Here is a 25,419-nt window from a genome sequence, read left to right as displayed (position 1 = left end):
GCTTCATAACCTTTAGAACCCTTCATAAAAAAAAAGTTATAACCCTTTTATAACTACTTCATGTTCATGAAGAATGTGACAGAATTAAACATCCACATGGCCACTTTCATATCTCTACAAATGTTACCATCCACCACATGGATGGACATGAGCTGTTTTATCCAAGCCAATAGTCTATGCTGTTCTGTACATCGCTGCATGTCCCTGGAGGTCAAGTGTCTATGACTAGAGGTCATGTGTGTTTTCTCTCTCGCCTGCAGATGACCAAGGTAGAGGGGGACCACTGGTGGGTGGGGCTTCATACGTATGAGAACGATGGCCGTTTCCACTGGTCAGACCACTCTGTGCTCAACTATGTGTCCTGGGCTCTCGGCAGGCCACACCCACTCAGCCGCGACCGCAAGTGTGTCCACATGTCAGTCAGCAAAGGTGAGGATTCTGGGATACTGTGCAGTTTGTCCTGTAAATAGCATATTTTGTGATTATTTTTTAACACAATTTCCTCTTTCATTCTAAAACGTTCTACAGCGGAGTGGGCAGATCAGAAATGCCACTCAGACCTGCCCTACGTCTGTAAGAGAGTGAATGTCACAGGCACTATCCCACCCACACCCTCCACCCCCCTGCCCATCGCGGGCTGCCCCGATGGCTGGGCCCCCTTCCTGCACAAGGTAGGGCTCCTGGGTTATGTAGTTTCTACTGTGCTGATAAAGATATGCCAGTTATATGAATGTGACATTACTGTGTTATGTTTTGATTTGATCTTCCGTTTTAGCCTCTCAGTTGTTATCAGATCTCACGTTAGATCTCAAACAGACCTCTGACCTGAGGTACTGGTTTCTCCTGGGTTATGTTACGTGTGAGAGCATGATGGTCCTTCCTGACCTGACCTCTGACCTTCCTGTTTGTGTGTGTGTAGTGTTATAAGGTGTTTGGTCATGAGGAGAGCCAGAGGGCCAAATGGTCAGGAGCCAGGCTCATGTGTGAGTTTCAAGGAGGAGCCTTGGCTGTGGTGCCCAATCACGTGGAGCAAGGTAGTTTTATACTCAACTGACGCACGCACTCACACACGCACTCACTCACTCACTCACTCACGCACGCACGCACGCACGCGCTCACTCACACACGCACACACAAACAAACAAACACACGCACGGTTTCACATACACAAGAACAAACACACACATACACCATCAATAACATCAGTGGTTCCCAAACTGTCGGCGTTCGGCAGGGGGGGGGGGTCATGTCAGTTATTGCAGACCTTAGAGAGCTTTTTAGAACTTGTCCAGTTCCCCAGTGATGAAAGGGGGGCATGATTGAAAAAGTTTGGGAAGCACTGAATGACATCATGCATGCTGTCTCCCACAGCCTTTGTCACCACTCTGCTGTCCAATGTGAGTTTTGACCTGTGGGTGGGGTTGACGTCTAACTCTAAAGGCCACTTCCAGTGGGCTCGTCCTGGACTCCTCAGCTACACCAACTGGGCCTCTGGAGAACCCCTGGACAACAGTGGACCACTCCACAACAAGACTCCGGTACATACCACCCTGGTCTAATCTTTTTCTGTATTAATCCAGTCTTTGGTGGCATTCAAAATGGCACCATTTTCCCTACATAGTGCACTACTTCAGAACTAGGGTACTAGTCAAAAGTAGTTAGTTATATATGGAATATGGTGCCATTTGGGACACATATTTGGTCCGTGGGTCCAGTCTTTGTCATGTCCATTGTTGATGACATCATTGTCACCTAACAGGGGAACTGTGTGGTGATGATCCATGGGAACCCAACAAAAAATACGGGCATGTGGGCATCCCGGGACTGTGAGATGGAGAACCATGGCTACATCTGCCAGAAGAAACAAGGTACAGGACATGTCACAACTCCAAACAGCACAGCCACTCGCAATTCAACAGTGCATAACATAACTAACCAGTGAATTATGTAATTGACAAGCATTCCTGTGTGAATCTATTACATAGTACTGTACCTACTGAAACACATACCTGATATATCAAACAGTTGTGTTTATATCAGTCAGCAGAAACGGTTTCCTTTATATACTGATATAGCTTTGTCTCCTTAGACCCAGCTCTGCCCCCTGGCGCTGCCCTCCTGCCCTCCTCCCTGTCCGGAGCCCTGGACCTGGGTGGAGTGTCGTACCGCATAGTGAAGAAGCGCCTGGACTGGATGGGGGCGCTGCATGTGTGCGAGTCTCTGAACGGGACGTTGGCTTCAGTGAGAGACCCCTACCAACAGGCTTACCTCACCCTGCTGATGAACAGCCTACACCTCCCAGCATGGATCGGCCTTTACAACTATGGGGTGAGGCCCTGGACATGACAAGCTGGGAGGAGTTATGCACTTCTACGAGATCTTTTATTGGTTTGTTTTGATACAACAACATGGTAACATGTAGGGTGAGATCACTGTATCACGACAAATCAATATTACATTGATATAATCAGATCTTCAAAGATTGATTTAACTAGATTGACCAATGAGGTAAGACTTGGGGTCAGAATATTAGGATTAACTCCTCCTCTGTTCCACACTCAGGGACGGAGCTTCAGCTGGTTGGGCGAGGAGGACCTGATTTACACTGCCTGGCGGGATGGGGAGCCTAATACACTGTCTGGATGTGGTCACATGACCACGGTGGGGCAGTGGACTATGACCCCCTGTGACGCTAAACTGGACGCTGCCATCTGTCAGATTAATACAGGTGTGTGTGTGTGTGTCTGTGTGCATCCGTGTGTGTGTGCATGTTTGTGTGTGTGCCTTATCAATAGGGTAATACAGTATATGAACATGTGTGTAAGTTATATAGTGTGTGTAAGCCCTGTCCTCTCTGTCTCCCTGTCTCTCTTTCTCTGTCTCTCTCTCTCTCTCTGTCTCTCTCTCTCTCTCTCTCTCTCTCTCTCTCTCTCTCTCTCTCTCTCTCTCTCTCTTTCTCTCTCTCTCTCTCCACCAGAGGAGGCTGTGGTGCACAAGTGGAGTTTCCCAGGACAGTGCCCTCACTCTCTGGGCGACTGGGCCTGGGTGCCTTTCAGGAACCACTGCTACTCCTTCAACCTGCAGAACCTCCGGCTGCAGACCGACGCCCACTCCTCCTGCAGGAAGGGTAAGGAGGACACTCTGTCAACAGCCAATGCCCTTAGTCAGCCAGACATTCCTTAGTCTTTTTACATGCACATCGGCTGTGTTCCAAATGGTATCCTTTTGCCTATGTAGTACACTACTTTTGACCAGAGACCTATAGAGAATAGGATGCCATTTTGGACGTACACCAGTGGATTCCGCGACGCGGTTAGACTTTAGTAGCTAGGACCGCTATTTCTTGTCCTGGAATCCCGCTTAACTGACAGTTTAAAGTCTGCTTGAAAGAGCCGCTAACCTAGCTAAGCTGCTAGCCATCAAGCTATCAAAGTTAGTCCCAGATTAGTTTTCCAATGGAACCCTCCTTATCTGGAGAAGTAAATTAATGGTTCCAGCCCTGTAGGAGCTCTATCTACTACACTTTGTTTTGGGACAAACCAGATCACTCAGAGTTCCAATGCGGCAATTGTTTGCTGCCGAGGATTAAAGGCTTGAGGTTGCTTCCTTGATTATGCAGGTCACCAGCCTAAGTAAAAAAACTAGGGAAAACGCAGTGAAATGTTTTCCTTTCCTAAGCCGATGGCTGGACGGCATTTGCGCTTGTTGGATGCATCTCAGCCTTGTTATCCGACTGGCCGGTGTTGCCAGGAGTTTGTTCACCAGGGGAGCCATCTCCTGCCTCACTTTCCCCATCTGATAGCGGAGTCGAAGGAGCACAGCAAGAGGAGCATGGCAATCAACGATGGTCACATGTCTTGAGACGTGGAAGCCGAAGACAGCGGCCTCCCGCAAAGCAGTCCTCCCGCAAAGCTCTCCCAACGAGAGGCCTGGAGCGAATTAAAAATAACAAATAGTTTTGCCGCCTGATCTCCTGCACCTTCGTTGCTGGGGGTACCTGTGTCTGCGGCCGCTGTGCCTACTCCTACTCCTTCCCCTACGGTTTCGAAGTCGACGTTGGCAACCTACCAGGGTAGAATGAAATCATCAACATGTATTGATCACGTCTTTACTAATGCTGCAGAAATGTGCTTGAAAGCAGTATTCAGATCCATCGGATGTAGTGATCACAATATAGTAGCCATATCTAGGAAAACCAAAGTTCCAAAGGCTGGGCCTAATATAGTGTAGGAGAGGTCATAGTGACCTTATGTTGTTGATGTAAAGAATATTTGTTGGTCCATGGTGTGTAATGAGGAGCGAACAGACATTACACTTGACACATTGTTTTGCTGGACTTCAGTGCGGCTTTTGACATTATTGGTCATAGTCTGCTGCTGAAAAAACATATGTGTTATGGCTTTACATCCCCTGCTATATATCCCCTGCTATATTGTGGATAAAGAGTTATCTGTCTAACAGAGCTCAGAGGGTGTTCAATAATGGAAGCCTCTCCAACATAATCCAGGTAGAATCAGGAATTCCCCAGGGTAGCTGTCTAGGCCCCTTACTTTTTTCAATAATTACTAACAACATGCCACTGGCTTTGAGTAAAGCCCAGGCTTTGAGTAAAGCCAGTGTGTGTATGTATACGGATGACTCAACACTACACGTCAGCTACTATAGCGACTGAAATGATTGCAACACTTAACAAAGAGCTGCAGTTAGTTTCAGAATGGGTGGCAAGGAATAAGTTAGTCCTAAATATTTAAAAAACTAAAAGCATTGTATTTGGGACAAATCATTCACTAAACCCTTAACCTCAACTAAATATTGTAATAAATAATGTGGAAATTGAGCAAGTTGAGGTCACTAAACTGCTTTGAGCAACCCTGGATTGTAAACTGTCATGGTCAAAACATAATGATAAAACAGTAGCTAAGATGGGGAGAAGGCTGTCCATAATAAAGCATTGCTCTGCCTTCCTAACAGCACTATCAACAAAGCAGGTCCTACAGGCCCTGGTTTTGTTGCACCTGGACTACTGTTCAGTCGTGTGGTCAGGTGCCACAAAGAGGGACTTGGGAAAATTGCAATTGACTCAGAACAGGGCAGCACAGCTGGCCCTTGAATGTACACAGAGACCAAACATTAATAATCAATCTCTCCTGGCTCAAAGTGGAGGAGAGATAGACTTCATCACTAGTTGTATTTGTGAGAGGTTTGACATGTTGAAAGCACCGAGCTGTCTGTTTAAACAACTAGCACACAGCTCAGACTTTAAAAAAAAATCTTTATTTAACTAGCCAAGTAAGTTAAGAACAAATTCTTATTTACAATGACAGCCTACCCTGGCCAAACCCTAACCTGGACGACGCTGGGCCTATTGTGCGCAGCCCTATGAGACTCCCAATCACGGCCGGTTGTGATACAGCCTGGATTTTTTTTTTTTTTTTTTTTTTTTTTACCTTTATTTAACTAGGCAAGTCAGTTAAGAACAAATTCTTATTTTCAATGACGGCCTAGGAACAGTGGGTTAACTGCCTGTTCAGGGGCAGAGCGACAGATTTGTACCTTGTCAGCTCGGGGATTTGAACTTGCAACCTTCCGGTTACTAGTCCAACGCTCTAACCACTAGGCTACGCTGCCGCCCCATTGAACCAGGGTCTGTAGTGACGCCTCTAGCACTGAGATGCAGTGCCTCAGACCGCTGCGCCACTCGGGAGCACCGAGACACCCATGCACATCCATGCATAACCCACAAGACATAGAGGTCTCTTCGCAGTCCCCAAGTCCACAACAGTCTATGGGAGGCGCACAGTACTACATAGAGCCATGACTACATGGAACTCTATTCCACATCAGGTAACTGATGCAAGCAGTAGAATCAGATTTTAAAAAACAGATAAAATGCACCTTATGGAACAGCGGAACTGTGAAGCAACACAAACTTAGGCATAGACACATGCACATACACATACACACAGACACATGCACATAATTATCTATGCATAGTCACTTCACCCCTACCTACATGTACAAATTACCTCAACTCACCTGTACCCTCGCACACTGACTCGGTATCGGTATCCCCTTTATATAGTCTCGTTATTGTTATTTTATTGTGTGACTTTTTATTATTTTTTGCTTTAGTTTATTTGGGAAATATTTTCTTAACTCTTCTTGAACTGCACTGTTGGTTAAGGGCTTGTAAGTAAGCCTACACTTGTTGTATTCGGCGTGTGTGACAAATAAAGTTTGATTTGATTTGATGCGTACACACACATGATAACATGCGCACTATACACACACGTACCCTAGGATTTTCTGTTGTAGATATGTAGTAGTAGAGTAGGGGCCTGAGGGCACACACTTAGTGTGTTGTGAAATCTGTTATGAATGTATTGTAATGTTTTTAAAATTGTATAACTGCCTTAATTTTGCCAGACCCCAGGAAGAGCAGCTGATGGGGATCCATAATAAATACAAACAGTCTCTATATCTAGCTAATGGGGATCCATAATAAATACAAATACAAACAGTCTCTATATCTAGCTAATGGGGATCCATAATAAATACAAATACAAACAGTCTCTATATGTAGCTAATGGGGATCCATAATAAATACAAATACAAACAGTCTCTATATGTAGCTAATGGGGATCCATAATAAATACAAATACAAACAGTCTCTATATCTAGCTAATGGGGATCCATAATAAATACAAACAGTCTCTATATCTAGCTAATGGGGATCCATAATAAATACAAACAGTCTCTATATCTAGCTAATGGGGATCCATAATAAATATAAACAGTCTCTATATCTAGCTAATGGGGATCCATAATAAATACAAACAGTCTCTATATGTAGCTAATGGGGATCCATAATAAATACAAACAGTCTCTATATCTAGCTAATGGGGATCCATAATAAATACAAACAGTCTCTATATGTAGCTAATGGGGATCCATAATAAATACAAACAGTCTCTATATGTAGCTAATGGGGATCCATAATAAATATAAACAGTCTCTATATCTAGCTAATGGGGATCCATAATAAATACAAATACAAACAGTCTCTATATGCAGCTGATGGGGATCCATAATAAATACAAACAGTCTCTATATCTAGCTAATGGGGATCCATAATAAATACAAACAGTCTCTATATCTAGCTAATGGGGATCCATAATAAATATAAACAGTCTCTATATCTAGCTAATGGGGATCCATAATAAATACAAACAGTCTCTATATCTAGCTAATGGGGATCCATAATAAATACAAACAGTCTCTATATCTAGCTAATGGGGATCCATAATAAATAAAAACAGTCTCTATATGTAGCTAATGGGGATCCATAATAAATACAAATAAAAACAGTCTCTATATGTAGCTAATGGGGATCCATAATAAATATAAACAGTCTCTATATGTAGCTAATGGGGATCCATAATAAATATAAACAGTTTCTATATGTAGCTAATGGGGATCCATAATAAATAAAAACAGTCTCTATATGTAGCTAATGGGGATCCATAATAAATACAAATAAAAACAGTCTCTATATGTAGCTAATGGGGATCCATAATAAATATAAACAGTTTCTATATGTAGCTAATGGGGATCCATAATAAATACAAATACAAACAGTCTCTATATGTAGCTAATGGGGATCCATAATAAATACAAATAAAAACAGTCTCTATATGTAGCTAATGGGGATCCATAATAAATACAAACAGTCTCTATATGTAGCTAATGGGGATCCATAATAAATACAAATACAAACAGTCTCTATATGTAGCTAATGGGGATCCATAATAAATGCAGATACAAACAGTCTCAATATGTAGCTAATGGGGATCCATAATAAATACAAATACAAACAGTCTCTATATGTAGCTAATGGGGATCCATAATAAATACAAACAGTCTCTATATGTAGCTAATGGGGATCCATAATAAATACAGATACAAACAGTCTCTATATGTAGCTAATGGGGATCCATAATAAATACAAATACAAACAGTCTCTATATGTAGCTAATGGGGATCCATAATAAATGCAAATACAAACAGTCTCTATATGTAGCTAATGGGGATCCATAATAAATACAAACAGTCTCTATATGTAGCTAATGGGGATCCATAATAAATGCAAATACAAACAGTCTCTATATGTAGCTAATGGGGATCCATAATAAATACAAATAAAAACAGTCTCTATATGTAGCTAATGGGGATCCATAATAAATACAAATAAAAACAGTCTCTATATGTAGCTAATGGGGATCCATAATAAATACAAATACAAACAGTCTGTATATGTAGCTAATGGGGATCCATAATAAATGCAGATACAAACAGTCTCTATATGTAGCTAATGGGGATCCATAATAAATGCAGATACAAACAGTCTCTATATGTAGCTAATGGGGATCCATAATAAATGCAGATACAAACAGTCTCTATATGTAGCTAATGGGGATCCATAATAAATGCAGATACAAACAGTCTCTATATGTAGCTAATGGGGTTCCATAATAAATGCAAATACAAACAGTCTCTATATGTAGCTAATGGGGTTTCATAATAAATGCAAATACAAATACAAACAGTCTCTATATCTAGCTAATGGGGATCCAAAATAAATACAAACAGTCTCTGTATGTAGCTAATGGGGATCCATAATAAATACAAACAGTCTCTATATCTAGCTAATGGGGATCCATAATAAATACAAACAGTCTCTATATCTAGCTAATGGGGATCCATAATAAATACAAACAGTCTCTATATGTGACACTTTACATGCACATTGTGACACTAAAAGAACACAGAGTACATTACAGTTATATCCATTCAATCGCTGCTATCATGGAGCGAGCTTTCAGCCCTCAGCACTGACGTCAATGACCAAATACGTCAATAAGTCTGAGTTAGTTGTGATTCATTGAGCTTTTATTGAAATGCACTCGCTTTATTATCTCCTCTCTCTCTCTCTCTCTCTCTCTCTCTCTCTACCCCTCTCTCTCTCTCTCTCTCTCTCTCTCTCTCTCTCTCTCTCTCTCTCTCTCTCACTCTCTCTCTCTCTCTCTCTCTCTCTCTCTCTCACTCTCTCTCTCTCTCTCTCTCTCTCTCTCTCTCTCTCTCTCACCCCCCAGTGGGTGGCCAGCTGCTGTCGGTCCTGGATGAAACAGAGAATGGCTTTGTGTGGGAGCACATCCAGGGCTACCAGGAGCAGGCCCACGGAGCCTGGCTGGGTATGACCTTTAACTCCAAAGGTAAGGAACTCCTCAGGATGTACACAGTGAAAAGTATACACAGACTGTTAAAAACATGTGCTATTCATATATTACATACATGATTTGTACACACCTTTTTGCATTAAGGTATTCCAGAGCTATTTCAAGATATTCTTCAGACAGGTTTGTGTGTGTTGTTCCTGGTGTTGTCCTGCAGGGGGCAGTCTGATGTGGTCTGAGAGTGCAGAGGTGAAGTTCACCAACTGGGAGGTGCAGGGCACCAACCTGAGCATGCTGTTTCCCAACACCTGCTTCTGGATCCAGAGCAACACAGGCCTTTGGAAACCAGGCACCTGCAAGAACCGCACACACGGAGTCATCTGCAAACGGCCACGCAGTAAGGAAGGCCTCACCCTGTAGCGCAGACAAATAACACTATGGACAATGTCATACGTGTACACAGTGATAGCAAAGCTGTATAACCACTTACTGTGCTTCATTTATAACTGCAAACAGCAATCTCTGAGCTGACAACACAACTCGAATGTTATCTTTTCCGTTGCAGGTGCTGAGGCTTTGGCGGTACTCTGTAAGTATGGTAGGATATCCTATGTGGTTTGTTCAAGTCATCAAATGTTAGATTTGTTTAAATCTGTAATGCTAATCTGTAAAAAAAAATATATAGTCCCTCTCTTCCTCTCTCCCGCTCTCACTCTTTCTCCCCCTCCCTCCCTGTTTGTCTCAGCTGAAGAGGACCACCTGCCCACTCTGATTGTGATCATGGTGACGGGTCTGGTGTTGGTGATCCTCATCGCGGGCGTGATCTACCTGTACCGCCGGCACCAGGCAGGCTCCCGGGGATCTTACGAGGGGGCACGTTACAGCCGCACCAACTCCAACCCCTCCGAACAGGCCGAGAAGAACATCCTGGTGTCTGACATGGAGCTCAACGAGCAGCCGGAGTAGCACAGCCAACCAGGACTGGCCCCTCCCACCGGGGCAGGAGACACCTGGAAGTACCTAATACTGTCTGACTGATACACATTCTGCTTCTACGTTTTATGTCCCTGTTCTGTTCGGAAAGATGTTGAAGATGCTGAAGGTCTGTGCTGTGTAGAGCGCAGCAGATGCCAATCAAATTCCCTTTAAACAGTCATTCTCCAATGTGGTTAATAATATGCAAATTACAATATGAACTGCTTTTCTTAGTAGTATAGCAATAATGTTTCTAATGTCAGTTTCACATTTCATTTCAAACACTTCCTGTTTTTGGTCGCTATGTCTAAAAGGCAGATGCCGAAAGCCAAAGACTAATGCTTTGCACCAGTTCTTCCCTTGTCAGGAGACTCAGTATCATCCAAATATCAACACAACCTCCATCGAGACCATGACAGTATTTACCTGAGGTTAACATCAGGTTTGTTTTGTATATTTCCTTTTGGTTTGTTTGTGTGTTTTTTGTCCAGAGCAGCTGTAGTGAATCTGTAGTGAATCCTCCTTCTAATTCTGGTTGTTGTGGTGAAGCTTTTGTTGTTGCCCGTCCCCTTCCCTCCCTCCCTTCTGTTCTGACTGACACGTCAGCAAAGACTGGTTGGAAAGCAATACTTACTTCAGTGTGGAAGAGAAGAGGGCAGGGATTTTAGAGAGACGATTTTAGAGTGATTTTAAAGAGTCCCTGGCCTGTTCACCACAACTGCACATACAGCAGGAGAGAGAGAGGGGGAGGGGGCAGAGATTTGACGTTGATACAGGCTGATACCGTCTTTTGTCGTCTTGGTACAGTGTAATGGGGTAGATAAGGGTATTATATCTCAGTATGTAACATTCTAGAGGGTTTTAGAGGGTTTGTTTTAGTACTTTCTACCACCATCATGAGAAGAGCCAACATGTATTACTTAAAGTAACTGTCCAGTGTTTCCAGATTTCTATGAAATAGGACCTATAATTAATTACACTATGAGTGAAATAGTTTTCCTTCAAATCATTTTTAATTAGGTGTGTTTAAAAGCAGCTTTTCTGTGTTGGAATGGTGTGGGTGTACACCAATAACAGAATGGTGCGGGAGTGTACCGGTCATTAAAAATATGAATGCGAGTACACCGCTGATTGGCCAGCCCATCCTCCACAGGAGAATAAAATCATCCTCTATGAGGAAATAGCAAGTGTTTTTTAGACAGTCTGTTTGAGATACAGGTTTGAGGTGGGTTTTTTGAAGTATTTCTTCTCCAATTCATGCTTTGACCACAAATACGAATATAGGATAAGTCAACAACATTACTAGGTTAGGAGTTAACAGAATGTGAACTTTTAAAAGTGAGATTTTCACTAGACAGTTACTTTGTTGTTGTTGTTGATCTTGTCTCATCGCTGCAACTCCCCAAAGGGCTCAGGAGGGGCGAAGGTCGAGTCATGCGTCTTCCGATACAAACCACACTTTTCAACACCCACCCGCCAGCTGCACTGTTCAACTGATGAGTGAAGTCAGCCTGCAGGCGCCTGGCCTGCCACAAGGAGTTGCTAGAGCGCGATGAGCCAAGTAAAACACCCCCGGCCGAACCCCCCCCTAACCCGGACAACGCTGGGCCAATTGTGCGCCGCCCTATGGAACTCCCGGTCACGGACAGTTGTGACACAGCCTGGTATCGCACCCAGGTCTGTAGTGGCACCTCAAGCACTGCACTGCAGTGCCTTAGAGCGCTGCGCCACTCGGGAGGCCCCTAGACAGTTACTTTAAGCAAAGGACAGTGCATTCACTCCTTTGTTTATGCATTATTACTAAGATACTTTTCAATTGTTTTTGTTTTATTTCCTTCCTTTGGCTTTTGGATTAGTAACATGGTCTGAAGTAGGTGAACGTCAGTGTTCGTCTCATGACTGGTACGGATGGTTAGATTTCCCATGTTAATGTCTGTGTTTGTTGGTGGTACGATTACACACTGACCTGCAGCCATGGAAAACATACCCTATATATACAAAAGTATGTGGACACCCATTCAAATTAGTGGATTCGGCTATTTCAGCCACGCCCGTTGCTGACAGGTGTATAAAATCGAGCACACGGCCATGCAATCTCCATAGACAAACATTACCAGTAGAATGGCCTTACTGGAAGAGCTCAGTGACTTTGATGCCACCTTTCAAACAAGTTAGTTTGTCAAATTTCTGCCCTGCTGGAGCTGCCCTGGTCAACTGTAAGTGCTGATAGGGTGAAGTGGTATACGCCAAGAGCAACAACGGCTCAGCCGCGAAGTCGTAGGCCACACAGGCTCACAGAACGGGACCGCCGAGTGCTGAAGCGCGTATCGTGTAGAAATAAATCATCTGTCCTTGGTTGCAACACTCACTCCTGAGTTCCAAATTGCCTGTGGAAGCAACGTCAGCACAAGAACTGTTCGTCAGGAGCTTCATGAAAATGGGTTTCCATGGCCGAGCAAGCCTAAGATCACCATGCTCAATGCCAAGCGTCGGCTGGAGTGGTGTTTAGCTCGCCACCATTGGACTCTGGAGCAGTGGAAACGCATTCTCTGGAGTGATGAATCACGCTTTACCATCTGGCAGTCCGACGGAAGAATCTGGGCTTTGGCTGATGCCAGCAAAATGCTACCTGCCCGAATGCATAGTGCCAACTGTAAAGTTTGGTGGAGAAGGACTAACGGTCTGGGGCTGTTTTTAATGGTTCGGGCTAAGCCCCTTAGTTCCAGTGAAGGGAAATCTTAACGCTACAGTATACAATGACATTCTAGACGATTCTGTGCTTCCAACTTTGTGGCAACAGTTTGGGGAAGGCCCTTTCCTGTTTCAGCATGACAATGTCCCTGTGCACAAAGCGAGGTCCTGACCTCAACCTCATCGAACACTTTTGGAATGAATTGGAACGCCGACTGCGAGCAACGCCTAATTGCCCAACATCAGTGCGCGACCTCACTAATGGTCTTGTGGCTGAATGGAAACAAGTCCCCGCAGCAATGTTCCAACATCTAGTCGAAAGCCTTCCCAGAAGAGTGGAGGCTGTTATAGCAACAAAGGGGGGACCAACTCCATATTAATTCCCATTATTTTGGAACAAGATTTTCGATGAACAGATGTCCACATACCTTTGGTCATGTTGTGTAACTTAGGTCACCTGTAGGTCATTCACTTGAAAAGTGACACATCTGACATGAGTCAACATGTACAGTAGCAGTCAAAAGTTTGGACACACCTACTCATTCCAGGGTTTTTCTTTATTTTTTACTTTTTTCTACATTGTAGAATAATAGTGAAGACATCAAAACTATGAAATAGCATACAGTATTACATTTCTGGATGTTGCAACACACTTTTGTATGTGGTATGTTCCACAAGGTACTAGAGAACCTTACTTAAGGGCTACTCTCTATATCAATGCAAAATACAGCTAGGAAAACCAAAGAACTAGTTTGAAAAGAGAAATGATCCACCACACAATTCAAATATTAAGAAATCGAAAGATCAACTCATCCATATTCTTTCCCCTTGTCATGTCTTAAACTTGTGTAGTACATTATTGGAAGGAGGAAAGTAAGGTTTCTAACAGGTCACAGCCAGATTTAATGCAGGGAATCAACCAAAACCCTGACCTCTGGGTTCCCGTTTGAATAGGAGGCAAAGACAGATGTTTTCTTCCCCCTCATAACATTCCTCCTACAGTTCGCTCCTTCTCCTGACCAGATTTCTGTCCTGCTCCGTGGAATGCTTTGGAGAAGTTTTAGATAGAAAACTCACTGGTGGGCCAGTGAGCCACGCTTCAAAACCAGCTCTTTTCTGCTCTGTAAAGCGGACGAATGGGGCTGAGGAGAGGGGGGGGGAGGGAGGATGGAGACGGAGGAGTGAGGGGGATCGTGTGTGTGTTATCGTCTCCAACTGTGGAATGTTGAGTCGGCATGAAGAGCTCAGTGGCAGGTCTGGAACCGATCAGAGCAGAAGAGCTCAGGGCCGAAAGAGAAGGGCGAGAAAATTGGAGAAAAGGGGAAAAAATGATGGAGGGAGAGAGAGACGTATGTGGGAAGAATGGGGCAGGGAGGGAGGAATGGAGATGAGAGAAGAGAAGTGAAATGTCCTAGGTTCACCCTGCCTTCTAGTGGAGGGTTGCTGTAGCACCCTGCTTCCAAATGACTGCATAACTGGTTGTAATGAATTTGAGCTGCCTACAAGTTGGAGTTGCCTACTAAGTGATGATGTGAGTCTGGCCCTGATGTACTACCCTTTCTGGGACTGACTATGTGACTGTGGTGGGCTTTTTACATTTGAGTCCCTGTGAAGAAAGGTTCAAATAAGCACCTGTTTTGATTTTTTAAATATTTGTTGTTTTTATATGAAATGAATAAAATATATGTTGGCTAAATGACTGTCAATAGAATTATTTCATTGTTTTAATTTGTTGTACTTTAGTTACACCAGTATATGCATGTTATTGTGGGGGAACGAGATGTTTACTGTTGCCTTGACTGAACTAGTAAGATAAATAGTTGTGATGTTGAAGAACCCCCACCAGAGGGCAGGTCTTGCTCACAATAACAGCTCATTTAAACTGTTTAACTTCTTATGGCTGCAGGGGCAGTATTGAGTAGCTTGGATGAAAGGTGCACAGAGGTGCCCAGAGTAAATGGCCTGCTCCTCAGTCATAGTTGCTAATATATGTATATTATTATTAGTATTGGATAGAAAACACTCTGAAGTTTCTAAAACTGTTTGAATTATGTCTGTGAGTATAACATAACTCATATGGTAGGCAAAAACCTGAGAAGTTCCACTTCCTGTTTGGATTTTTTCTGAGGCAGGTAGATTTTCAACCAAGCTCCCATTGAAATTACAGCGAGATATTGATGAGTTTTCACTTCCTACGGCTTCCACTAGATGTCAACAGTCAATAGAACTTTGTCTCATGACTCTACTGTGAAGGGGGGTCGAAGGAGACAGGAATGAGTCACCACTGCCATGAGGTGACCATGCTTTGACCACGCACGTTCACATGAGAGGCAGCTCCGTTCCATCGCTCATCTGAAGTCAATGTAATTCTCCGGTTGGAACGTTATTCAAGATTTATTTGAACAACATTCTAAAGATTGATTCAATACATCGTTTGACATGTTTCTACTGACTGTTACGGAATTTTGGACATTTCGTAACGTTTTAGTGAACGCGCTTTGTGACTTTGGAATTGTTTACCAAACGCCCTAACCAAAGTAGCTAATTGTACATAAATAACGGACATTATCGAACAAATCAAGCATTTATTGTGGACCTGGGATTCCTGGGAGTGCATTCTGATGAAGATCATGAAAGGTAAGGGAATATTTATCATGTAATTTCTGGTTTCTGTTGACTCCAACATGGCGGCTAATTTGACTCTTGTTTTGAGCTCCGTCTCAGATTATTGCATGGTTTGCTTTTTACGTAAAGTTTTTTTTAAATCTGACACAGCGGTTGCATTAAGGAGAGGTATATCTATAATTCCATGTGTATAACTTGTATTATCATCTACATTTATGATGAGTATTTCTGTTGAAACGATGTGGCTATGCACTATCACTGAATGTTTTTGGAACTAGTGAATGTAACGCGCCAATGTAAACTCAGATTTGTTTATATAAATATGAACTTTATCAAACAAAACATGCATGTATTGTGTGACATGAAGTCCTATGAGTGTCATCTGATGAAGATCATCAAAGGTTAGTGATTAATCTTAGCTATATTTCTGCTTTTTGTGACTGGTATCTTTCGCTGGAAAAATGGCTGTGCTTATTGTGGTTTGGTGTGACCTAACATAATCGTTTGTAGTGATTTCGCTGAAAAGCATATTTGAAATCAGACACTTTGGTGGGATTAACAACAAGATTACCTTTAAAATGGTATAAGAAACATGTATGTCTGAGGAATTTTAATTATGAGATTTCTGTTGTTTTGAATTTGGCGCCCTGCACTTTCACTGGCTGTTGTCATATCATCCCGTTACCGGGATTGCAGCCATATTAATGAGTTCCTCACTTTCCTGGTCTGATGCACCATATTCTTTCTCTATCTCTGTCTGTCTCTCTGTCTCTCCACCCCATACATATCTACTGTATGTGCATGTTTATGTGTCCTTGAATGTCTGCAGCTGTGTCTCCATCCAGTCTGTTCAGACTCTTAGTTCAGGCTGTGATCCTGATCTGCCACACCTCATTGGAGGAGAATGAAACGAGGGCCTCTACCTTTGCTCTGGCTGGGACTCCTTCTGTATGGCTTGGCAGGCACCAATAGCTTGTCTATGTGCCGCCTGCCTGTTGCGGCTGATCTGGCAGCGAGGCATTGTGACTGGCTGCCCGTAGCTGTAGCTGGAGCACTAATGTGCTGTGAGCCATTGTAATGAGTTCAACTGGAGCCCTTTAAGACTGAGACAATCAGTGTGTCAGACTGAGCGTGCCAGCCAAGCGGACATCAGGTCCGACGGCTCTATCCACTGGCCAGGGGTACACTGTTTGGCAAATTAATTGACCTAGGTGTCTGTCCCGGGGTTTGTTCAATGGACCAGGGGTGTAGTGATTAGGCAGAACACTTGGATTAATATAGGTATTTAGGCAAATTGTTTTTGCGCCCTAATCAAGCGAGACACCTCTCCGTCTGTGTAGAGAGGGAATCACTCATCCCAAATCAAACAGAGGAGATTGTTTCTCTTGCAGGGAGAGAAAACTAAACGTCTGAGTCATTTATCTCACTTAGACTGCCTGTCAACTCATCTGCCTAAATATTTTACACTGTTAGTGGTATTGATGTAAGAGCCATAATGTAGAAAATAGCATTTGTATATTTTACGTTATTACAGTATGATTATTTATGTGAATTTTTGTACATTTGTTCATATTTAGAATATTGATATCTATTTGGATCATTCCATTATGGATATTTGTATATGAATCCCCCTTTGTATAGCACAGACTGGAATAGGTTCCGGGATTCTTCCGATGGCATTGAGGAGTACACCATATCAGTCACTGCCTTTATCAATAAGTGCATCGACGATGTCGTCCCCACAGTGACTGTATGTACATACCCCAACCAGAAGCCATGGATTACAGGCAACATTCGCACTGAGCTAAAGGGTAGAGCTGCCGTTTTCAAGGTGTGGGACTCTAACCCGGAAGCTTATAAGAAATCCCGCAATGCCCTCCGACGAACCATCAAACAGGCAACGCGTCTATACAGGACTAAGATCAAATCGTACTGCACAGGCTCCGATGCTTGTCGGATGTGGCAGGGCTTGTAAACTATTACAGACTACAAAGGGAAGCACAGCCGAGAACTGCCCAGTGACACGAGCATATCAGACGAGCTAAATAACTTCTATGCTCGCTTCGAGGCAAGTAACACTGAAACATGCATGAGAGCATCAGCTGTTCCAGACAACTGTGTGATCACGCTCTCCGCAGCCGATGTGAGTAAGACCTTTAAACAGGTCAACATTCACAAGGACGCAGGGCCAGACGGATTACCAGGACGTGTACTGTGTGCATGCGCTGACCAACTCATACCATCCCTCATTCATATATCTTTATGTACATATTCTTCATCCCTTTACACTTGTGTGTATAAGGTAGTGAAATTGTTAAGTTAGATTACTCGTTGGTTATTACTGCATTGTCTTAACTAGAAGCACAAGCATTTCACTACACTCGCATTATCATCTGCTAACCATGTGTATGTGACAAATACAATTTGATTTGATCTGATTTGAACTGGCAAGTGTCATCACTGACATTTTCAACCTCTCCCTGTCTGAGTCTGTAATACCAACATGTTTCAAGCAGACCACCATAGTCCCTGTGCCCAAGAACTCTAACGTAACCTGCCTAAATGACTACCGACCCATAGCACTCACATCTGTAGCCATGAAATGCTTTGAAAGGCTGATCATGGCTCACATCAACACCATTATCCCAGAAACCCTAGACCCACTCCAATTTGCATACCGCACCAATAGATCCACAGATGATGCCATCTCTATTGCACTCCACACTGCCCTTTTACACTTAGACAAAAGGAACACTTATGTGAGAGTGCTATTCATTGACTACAGCTCAGCGTTCAACACCATAGTGCCCTCAAAGCTTATTACTATGCTAAGGACCCTGAGACTAAACACCTCCCACCTCCCAGGTGGTAAGGGTAGGTAACACATCTGCCACGCTGATCCTCAACACGGGGGCCCCTCGAGGGTGCGTGCTCAGTCCCCTCCTTTACTCCTTGTTCACTCATGACTGCATGGTCAGGCACAACTCCAACACCATCATTAATTTTGCTGATGACACAACAGTGGTAGGAATGATCACTGACAACGATGAGACAGCCTATAGGGAAGAGGTCAGAGACCTGACCATGTGGTGCAAGGACAACAACCTCTCCCACAACGTGATCAAGACAAAGGAGATGATTGTGGACTACTTGAAAAAGAGGACAGAGCACGCCCCTATTCTCATCGACGGGGCTGCAGTTGAGAGCTTCAAGTTCCTTGGCGTCCACATCACCAACAAATTAACATGGTCCAAGCACACCAAGACAGTCGTGAAGAGGGCAAAAGCCTATTCCCCCTCAGGAGACTGAAAATATTTGGCATGGATTATCAGAGCCTCAAAAGGTTTTACAGCTGCACCATCGAGAGCATCCTGACGGGTTGCATCACTGCCTGGTATGGCAACTGCTCGGCCTCCGACCGCAAGGCACTACAGAGGGCAGTGCATACGGCCCAGTACATCACCGGAGCCAAGCTTCCTGCCATCCAGGACCTCTATACCAGGCGGTGTCAGAGGAAGGCCCAACAAGTTATCAAAGACTTCAGCCACCTTAGTCATAGACTGTTCTCTCTGCTACCGCACGGCAAGTGGTACCGGAGCGCCAAGTCTAGGTCCAAGAGGCTTCTAAACAGCCTCTACCCCAAGCCATAAGGCTCCTGAACAGCTAATCAAATGGCTAACCAGACTATTTGCATTGCCCCCCCCCCCCTCTTCTTCACTGCTGCTACTCTCTTTTATTATCTATGCATAGTCACTTTAACAACTCCACCAACATGTAGGTACAGTATAATGTACATAAAACCTTATTTACCTCAACACCGGTGCCCCCGCAAATTGACTCTGTACCGGTATCCCCTGTACAGTTGAAGTCAGAAGTTTACATACACTTACAGTCATTAAAACTCATTTTTCAACCACTCCACAAATGTCTTGTTAACAAACTATAGTTTTGGCAAGTCGGTTAGGACATCTACTTTGTGCATGACACAAGTAATTTTTTTCCACTTATAATTGTAAGTGTATCACAATTCCAGTGGGTCAGAAGTTTACATACACTAAGTTGACTGTGCCTTTAAACAGCTTGGAAAACTCCAGAAAATTATGTCATGGCTTTAGAAGCTTTTGATAGGCTAATTTACATAATTTGAGTCAATTGGAGTTGTACCTGTGGATGTATTTCAAGGCCTACCTTCAAACTCAGTGCCTCTTTGCTTGACATCATGACAAAGTCAAAAGAAATCAGCCAAGACCTCAGAAAAAAATGGTGGGCCTCCACAAGTCTAGTTCATCCTTGGGAGCAATTTCCAAATGCCTGAAGGTACCACGTTCATCTGTACAAACAATAGTACGCAAGTATAAACACCATGGGACCACGCAGACGTCATACCGCTCAGGAAGGAGACGCATTCTGTCTCCTAGAGATGAACGTACTTTGGTGCAAAAAGTGGAAATCAATCCCAGAACAACAGTAAAGGACCTTGTGAAGATGCTGGAGGAAACAGGTACAAAAGTATCTATATCCACAGGTCCTATATCAACATAACCTGAAAAGCCACTGAGCAAGGAAGAAGCCACTGCTCCAAAACCGCCATAAAAAAGCCAGACTAAGGTTTGCAACTGCACATGGGGACAAAGATCGTACTTTTGGAGAAATTACTGGTCTGATGAAATAAAAATAGAACTGTTTGGCCATAATAACCATTGTTATATTTGGAGGAAAAAGGGGGATGCTTGCAAGCCACAGAACACCATCCCAACCGTGAAGCCCGGGGGTGGTAGCATCATGTTGTGGGGGTGTTTTTCTGCATGAGGGACTGGTGCACTTCACAAAATAGATGGCATCATGTGGGAGAAAAAATTATGTGGATATATTGAAGAAACATCTCAAGACATCAGTCAGGAAGTTAAAGCTTGGTCGCAAATGGGTCTTCCAAGTGGACAATGACCCCAAGCATACTTCCAAAGTTGTGTCAAAAAGGATAAAGGATAACAAAGTCAAGGTATTGGAGTGCCCATCACAAAGCTCTGACCTCATGCCCATAGAACATTTGTGGGCAGAACTGAAAAAGCGAGTGCGAGCAAGGAGGCCTACAAACCTGACTCAGTTACACCAGCTCTGTCAGGGGGAATGGGCCAAAATTCACCCAACTTATTGTGGGAAGCTTGTGGAATGCTACCCAAAACATTTGACACAAGTTAAACAATTTAAAGGCAATGCTACCAAATACTAATTGAGTGTATGTAAACTTCTGAGCCGCTGGGAATGTGATGAAAGAAATAAAAGCTGAAATAAATTATTCTCTCTACTATTATTCTGACATTTCACATTCTTAAAATAAAGTCGTGATCCTAACTGACCTAAGACAGGGATTTTTTTACCATGATTAAATGTCAGGAATTGTTTAAAACTGAGTTTAAATGTATTTGGCTAAGGTGTATGTAAACTTCCGACTTCAACTGTATAAACACTGCTCAAAAAAATAAAGGGAACACTTAAACAACACAATGTAACTCCAAGTCAATCACACTTCTGTGAAATCAAACTGTCCACTTAGGAAGCAACACTGATTGACAATAAATTTCACATGCTGTTGTGCAATTGGAATAGACAAAAGGTGGAAATTATAGGAAATTAGCAAGACACCCCCAAAAAAGGAGTGATTCTGCAGGTGGTGACCACAGACCACTTCTCAGTTCCTATGCTTCCTGGCTGATGTTTTGGTCACTTTTGAATGCTGGCGGTGCTCTCACTCTAGTGGTAGCATGAGACGGAGTCTACAACCAACAAGTGGCTCAGGTAGTGCAGTTCATCCAGGATGGCACATCAATGCGAGCTGTGGCAAAAAGGTTTGCTGTGTCTGTCAGCGTAGTGTCCAGAGCATGGAGGCGCTACCAGGAGACAGGCCAGTACATCAGGAGACGTGGAGGAGGCCGTAGGAGGGCAATAACCCAGCAGCAGGACCGCTACCTCCGCCTTTGTGCAAGGAGGTGCACTGCCAGAGCCCTGCAAAATGACCTCCAGCAGGCCACAAATGTGCATGTGTCAGCATATGGTCTCACAAGGGGTCTGAGGATCTCATCTCGGTACCTATTGGCGGTCAGGCTACCTCTGGCGAGCACATGGAGGGCTGTGCGGCCCCACAAAGAAATGCCACCCCACACCATGACTGACCCATCGCCAAACCGGTCATACTGGAGGATGTTGCAGGCAGCAGAACGTTCCCCACGGCGTCTCCAGACTCTGTCACGTCTGTCACATGTGCTCATGTGCTCAGTGTGAACCTGCTTTCATCTGTGAAGAGCACAGGGCGCCAGTGGCGAAGTTGCCAATCTTGGTGTTCTCTGGCAAATGCCAAACGTCCTGCACGGTGTTGGGCTGTAAGCACAACCCCCACCTGTGGACGTCGGGCCCTCATACCACCCTCATGGAGTCTGTTTCTGACCATTTGAGCAGACACATGCACATTTGTGGCCTGCTGGAGGTCATTTTGCAGGGCTCTGGCAGTGCACCTCCTTGCACAAAGGCGGAGGTAGCGGTCCTGCTGCTGGGTTGTTGCCCTCCTACGGCCTCCTCCACGTCTCCTGATGTACTGGCCTGTCTCCTGGTAGCGCCTCCATGCTCTGGACACTACGCTGACAGACACAGCAAACCTTTTTGCCACAGCTCGCATTGATGTGCCATCCTGGATGAACTGCACTACCTCAGCCACTTGTGTGGGTTGTAGACTCCGTCTCATGCTACCACTAGAGTGAGAGCACCGCCAGCATTCAAAAGTGACCAAAACATCAGCCAGGAAGCATAGGAACTGAGAAGTGGTCTGTGATCACCACCTGCAGAATCACTCCTTTTTTGGGGGTGTCTTGCTAATTGCCTATAATTTCCACCTTTTGTCTATTCCATTTGCACAACAGCATGTGAAATTTATTGTCAATCAGTGTTGCTTCCTAAGTGGACAGTTTGATTTCACAGAAGTGTGATTGACTTGGAGTTACATTGTGTTGTTTAAGTGTTCCCTTTATTTTTTTGAGCAGTGTATTTTGTACACATACTGTACTTAACCCTCTTTTGTGGGGGAGGGGGGCACAAAACTACTTCCATTCATCTTTTTTAAATTGGTACCTGGTTACCTTCAGACGAGTCCTGTGACATTTGTAGGGGTCGTCGAACAAAATGGAGATGTTCATGAGTCTCCCCTTTCCATAGCGGGGTCATATTAGTTTTTAGGCCAAACAGCCTGCTCTTTAGTTACTCTTATCTCTTACTTTTTTAAAGGTATTTTCTTAAAACTGCATTGTTGGTTAAGGGCTTCATGCTCCATTTAGTTTAATCCATATGACATTATATCCCTGACATCACTGCTTGAATCAGTAGGTGAGAAGAATACAGTTTTTGAACATGTTAAATTCTTTTTCATTGTAAACTTTTCTATATTACTGTATATTACTATATAAAAGGTCAAACGGAGAAACTTCTGAATGTTTTTATTGCGTCAGACTCACTTCTTTTTACATAGTGTCACGTTCGTCGTATGAATCGGACCAAGGCGCAGCGTGGTATGCGTACATTCTTTAATATAATAAGAATGGACACTGAACAAATGAACCAAAATAACAAAACGACATGTGAAGCTATACAAATGATTGCTGACAGGCAACTACACATAGACAAGAACCCACGAACACCAAAGGGAAAATGGCTACCTAAATATGATCCCCAATCAGACACAACGATAAACAGCTGCCTTTGATTGGGAACCATATCAGGCCACCATAGACATACAAATCACCTAGACCTACAAAAACCCTAGACATACAAAAAAAACTAAACAATACAAAAACTAACTTACCCACCCTAGTCACACCCTGACCTAATCAAAATATAAAGAAAACAGAGATATCTCAGGTCAGGGCGTGACAGTACCCCCCCCCCCCCCCCCCCCCCCCAAAGGTGCGGACTCCCGGCCGCAAACCTGAACCTATAGGGGATGGTCCGGGTGGGCATCTACCCTAGGTGGCGGCTCCGGTTCTGGACGCCACCCCCCCTCTTTACGCTGATCCCTCCGCCTTTGTATAACCGGACTGGGAACCATCGGTGGGGACCGTTGCTGGAGACCCCGGACTGGGGAACGTCGCTGGAGACCCCGGACTGGGGACCGGCGCTGGAGGCTCCGGAATGGGGATCGTTGCTGGAGGCTCCGGACTGGGGATCGCCGCTGGATGCTCCGGACTGGGGACCGGCGCTGGAGGTTCCGGACTGGGGACCGTCGTTGGAGGTTCCGGACTGTGGCCCGTCGTTGAAGGTTCTGGACTGTGAAACGTCGCCGGAAGCTCTGGACTGGGAACGTCGCCGGAAGCTCTGGACTGTGGAAGCGCACTGGAAGCCTGATGCGTGGTGCCGGAACTGGTGGTACCGGGCTGAGGACACGCACCTCAGGGCAAGTGCGGGGAAGAGGCACAGGCCGTACTGGACTGTGGAAGCGCACTGGAGGCCTGATGCGTGGTGCCGAAACTGGTGGTACCGGGCTGGGGACACGCACCTCAGGGCGAGTGCAGAGAGGAGGCACAGGACGTACTGGACTGTGGAGGCGCACTGGAGATCTGGAGCGTAGAGCTGGCACACTGCGTCCTGGCTGGATGCTCACTTGAGCCCGGCAGGTGTGGGGCGCTAGCACAGAACACACTGGGCTGTGCAAACGCACCGGAGACACAGTACGCAGAGCCGACGCAGGATATCCTGGTCCAAGGAAGTGTACTGGAGATCAGGAGCGCTGAGCTGGCACCATCCGTCCTGGCTGGATGCCCATTCTAGCCCGGCAAATGCGAGGAGCTGGAATAGAGTGCACTGGGCTATGAATGCGAACTGGAGACACCGTGCGCATCTCTGCATAACACGTTGCCTAACCAGTTACCCGCTCCCCACGGTAAGCACGAGGAGTTGGCTCAGGTCTCCAACCTGACTCAGCCAATCTCCTCGTGTGCCCCCCAAACTTTTTTATTGGGGCTGCCTCTCGGGCTTCCGTGCTACCCGTGTCCCCTCGTATCGTTGCCGTTCCTCCTGCGCTATCTCCACCTGCTTCCATGGTAGGCGATCCTCTCCTGCCAATATTTCCTCCCACGTCCAGGATCCTTTAACGTCCAAAATCTCGTCCCATGTCCATGATGTCTGCTCCTTCTGAACACGCTGCTTGGTCCTTTTATGGTGGGTTCTTCTGTCACGTTCGTCATATGAATCGGACCAAGGTGCAGCGTGGTATGCGTACATTCTTTAATATAATAAGAATGTACACTAAACAAACAAACCAAAATAACAAAATGACACGTGAAGCTATGCAAATGATTGCTGACAGGCAACTACACATAGACAAGAACCCACGAACACCAAAGGGAAAATGGCTACCTAAATATGATCCCCAATCAGAGACAACGATAAACAGCTGCCTCTGATTGGGAACCATATCAGGCCACCATAGACATACAAATCACCTAGACCTACAAAAACCCTAGACATACAAAAAAACCTAGACAATACAAAAACTAACGTACCCACCCTAGTCACACCCTGACCTAACCAAAATATAAAGAAAACAGAGATATCTCAGGTCAGGGCGTGACACATAGACTAGTTGAATTTTTTGAGAAGCCTGCACCACTACAATTGGTTTTGTTTCTGCAGTTTGTAGAGAGTGGTCCTGATGCCTCGTCCATTCAGGATAAATGAGACTCGGTTAGAGTCTGAGGCAGGGCGACAGAACGAATCATTTGGACGGGCCTTTGATATCCATAGGTGCGGATGTTTTTTCACGGGACCTTCTATGTGTGCACGCGCTGGCGTGTTCACAATTATTTTTCATGGGTTTTATAGTAGACCATGGCAGCCTGTGAGTTTCAGGTTTGCT

The 25,419-nt window shown here is 44.6% G+C and overlaps 1 protein-coding gene across 2 annotated transcripts in view; it reads left to right on the top strand.

The window, feature by feature from the left end:
• LOC129829344 (C-type mannose receptor 2-like) overlaps positions 1-14,595 on the top strand; it is a 39,300-nt gene extending 24,705 nt beyond the window's left edge. Inside the window, exons 18-29 of one of the 2 annotated variants that reach the window (XM_055891023.1) lie at positions 261-429; positions 529-671; positions 920-1,034; positions 1,372-1,538; positions 1,760-1,868; positions 2,090-2,328; positions 2,563-2,728; positions 2,978-3,127; positions 9,153-9,272; positions 9,451-9,630; positions 9,799-9,822; positions 9,979-14,595. In XM_055891023.1, the coding sequence (XP_055746998.1) occupies positions 261-429; positions 529-671; positions 920-1,034; positions 1,372-1,538; positions 1,760-1,868; positions 2,090-2,328; positions 2,563-2,728; positions 2,978-3,127; positions 9,153-9,272; positions 9,451-9,630; positions 9,799-9,822; positions 9,979-10,199 (1,803 nt within the window). In that variant the 3' untranslated portion in view covers positions 10,200-14,595. Of the gene's footprint in view, positions 1-260; positions 430-528; positions 672-919; positions 1,035-1,371; positions 1,539-1,759; positions 1,869-2,089; positions 2,329-2,562; positions 2,729-2,977; positions 3,128-9,152; positions 9,273-9,450; positions 9,631-9,798; positions 9,832-9,978 lie in introns of both variants that reach the window. The other variant, XM_055891015.1, reaches the window with a different exon arrangement.
• The last annotated feature ends 10,824 nt before the right edge of the window (positions 14,596-25,419 follow it).

Source organism: Salvelinus fontinalis, chromosome 2 (assembly GCF_029448725.1).
Source record: "Salvelinus fontinalis isolate EN_2023a chromosome 2, ASM2944872v1, whole genome shotgun sequence".
Classification (NCBI taxonomy): domain Eukaryota; kingdom Metazoa; phylum Chordata; class Actinopteri; order Salmoniformes; family Salmonidae; genus Salvelinus; species Salvelinus fontinalis.
Note: the sequence above shows the minus strand (reverse complement) of the source record. Positions and strands in the feature narration are given on the sequence as shown.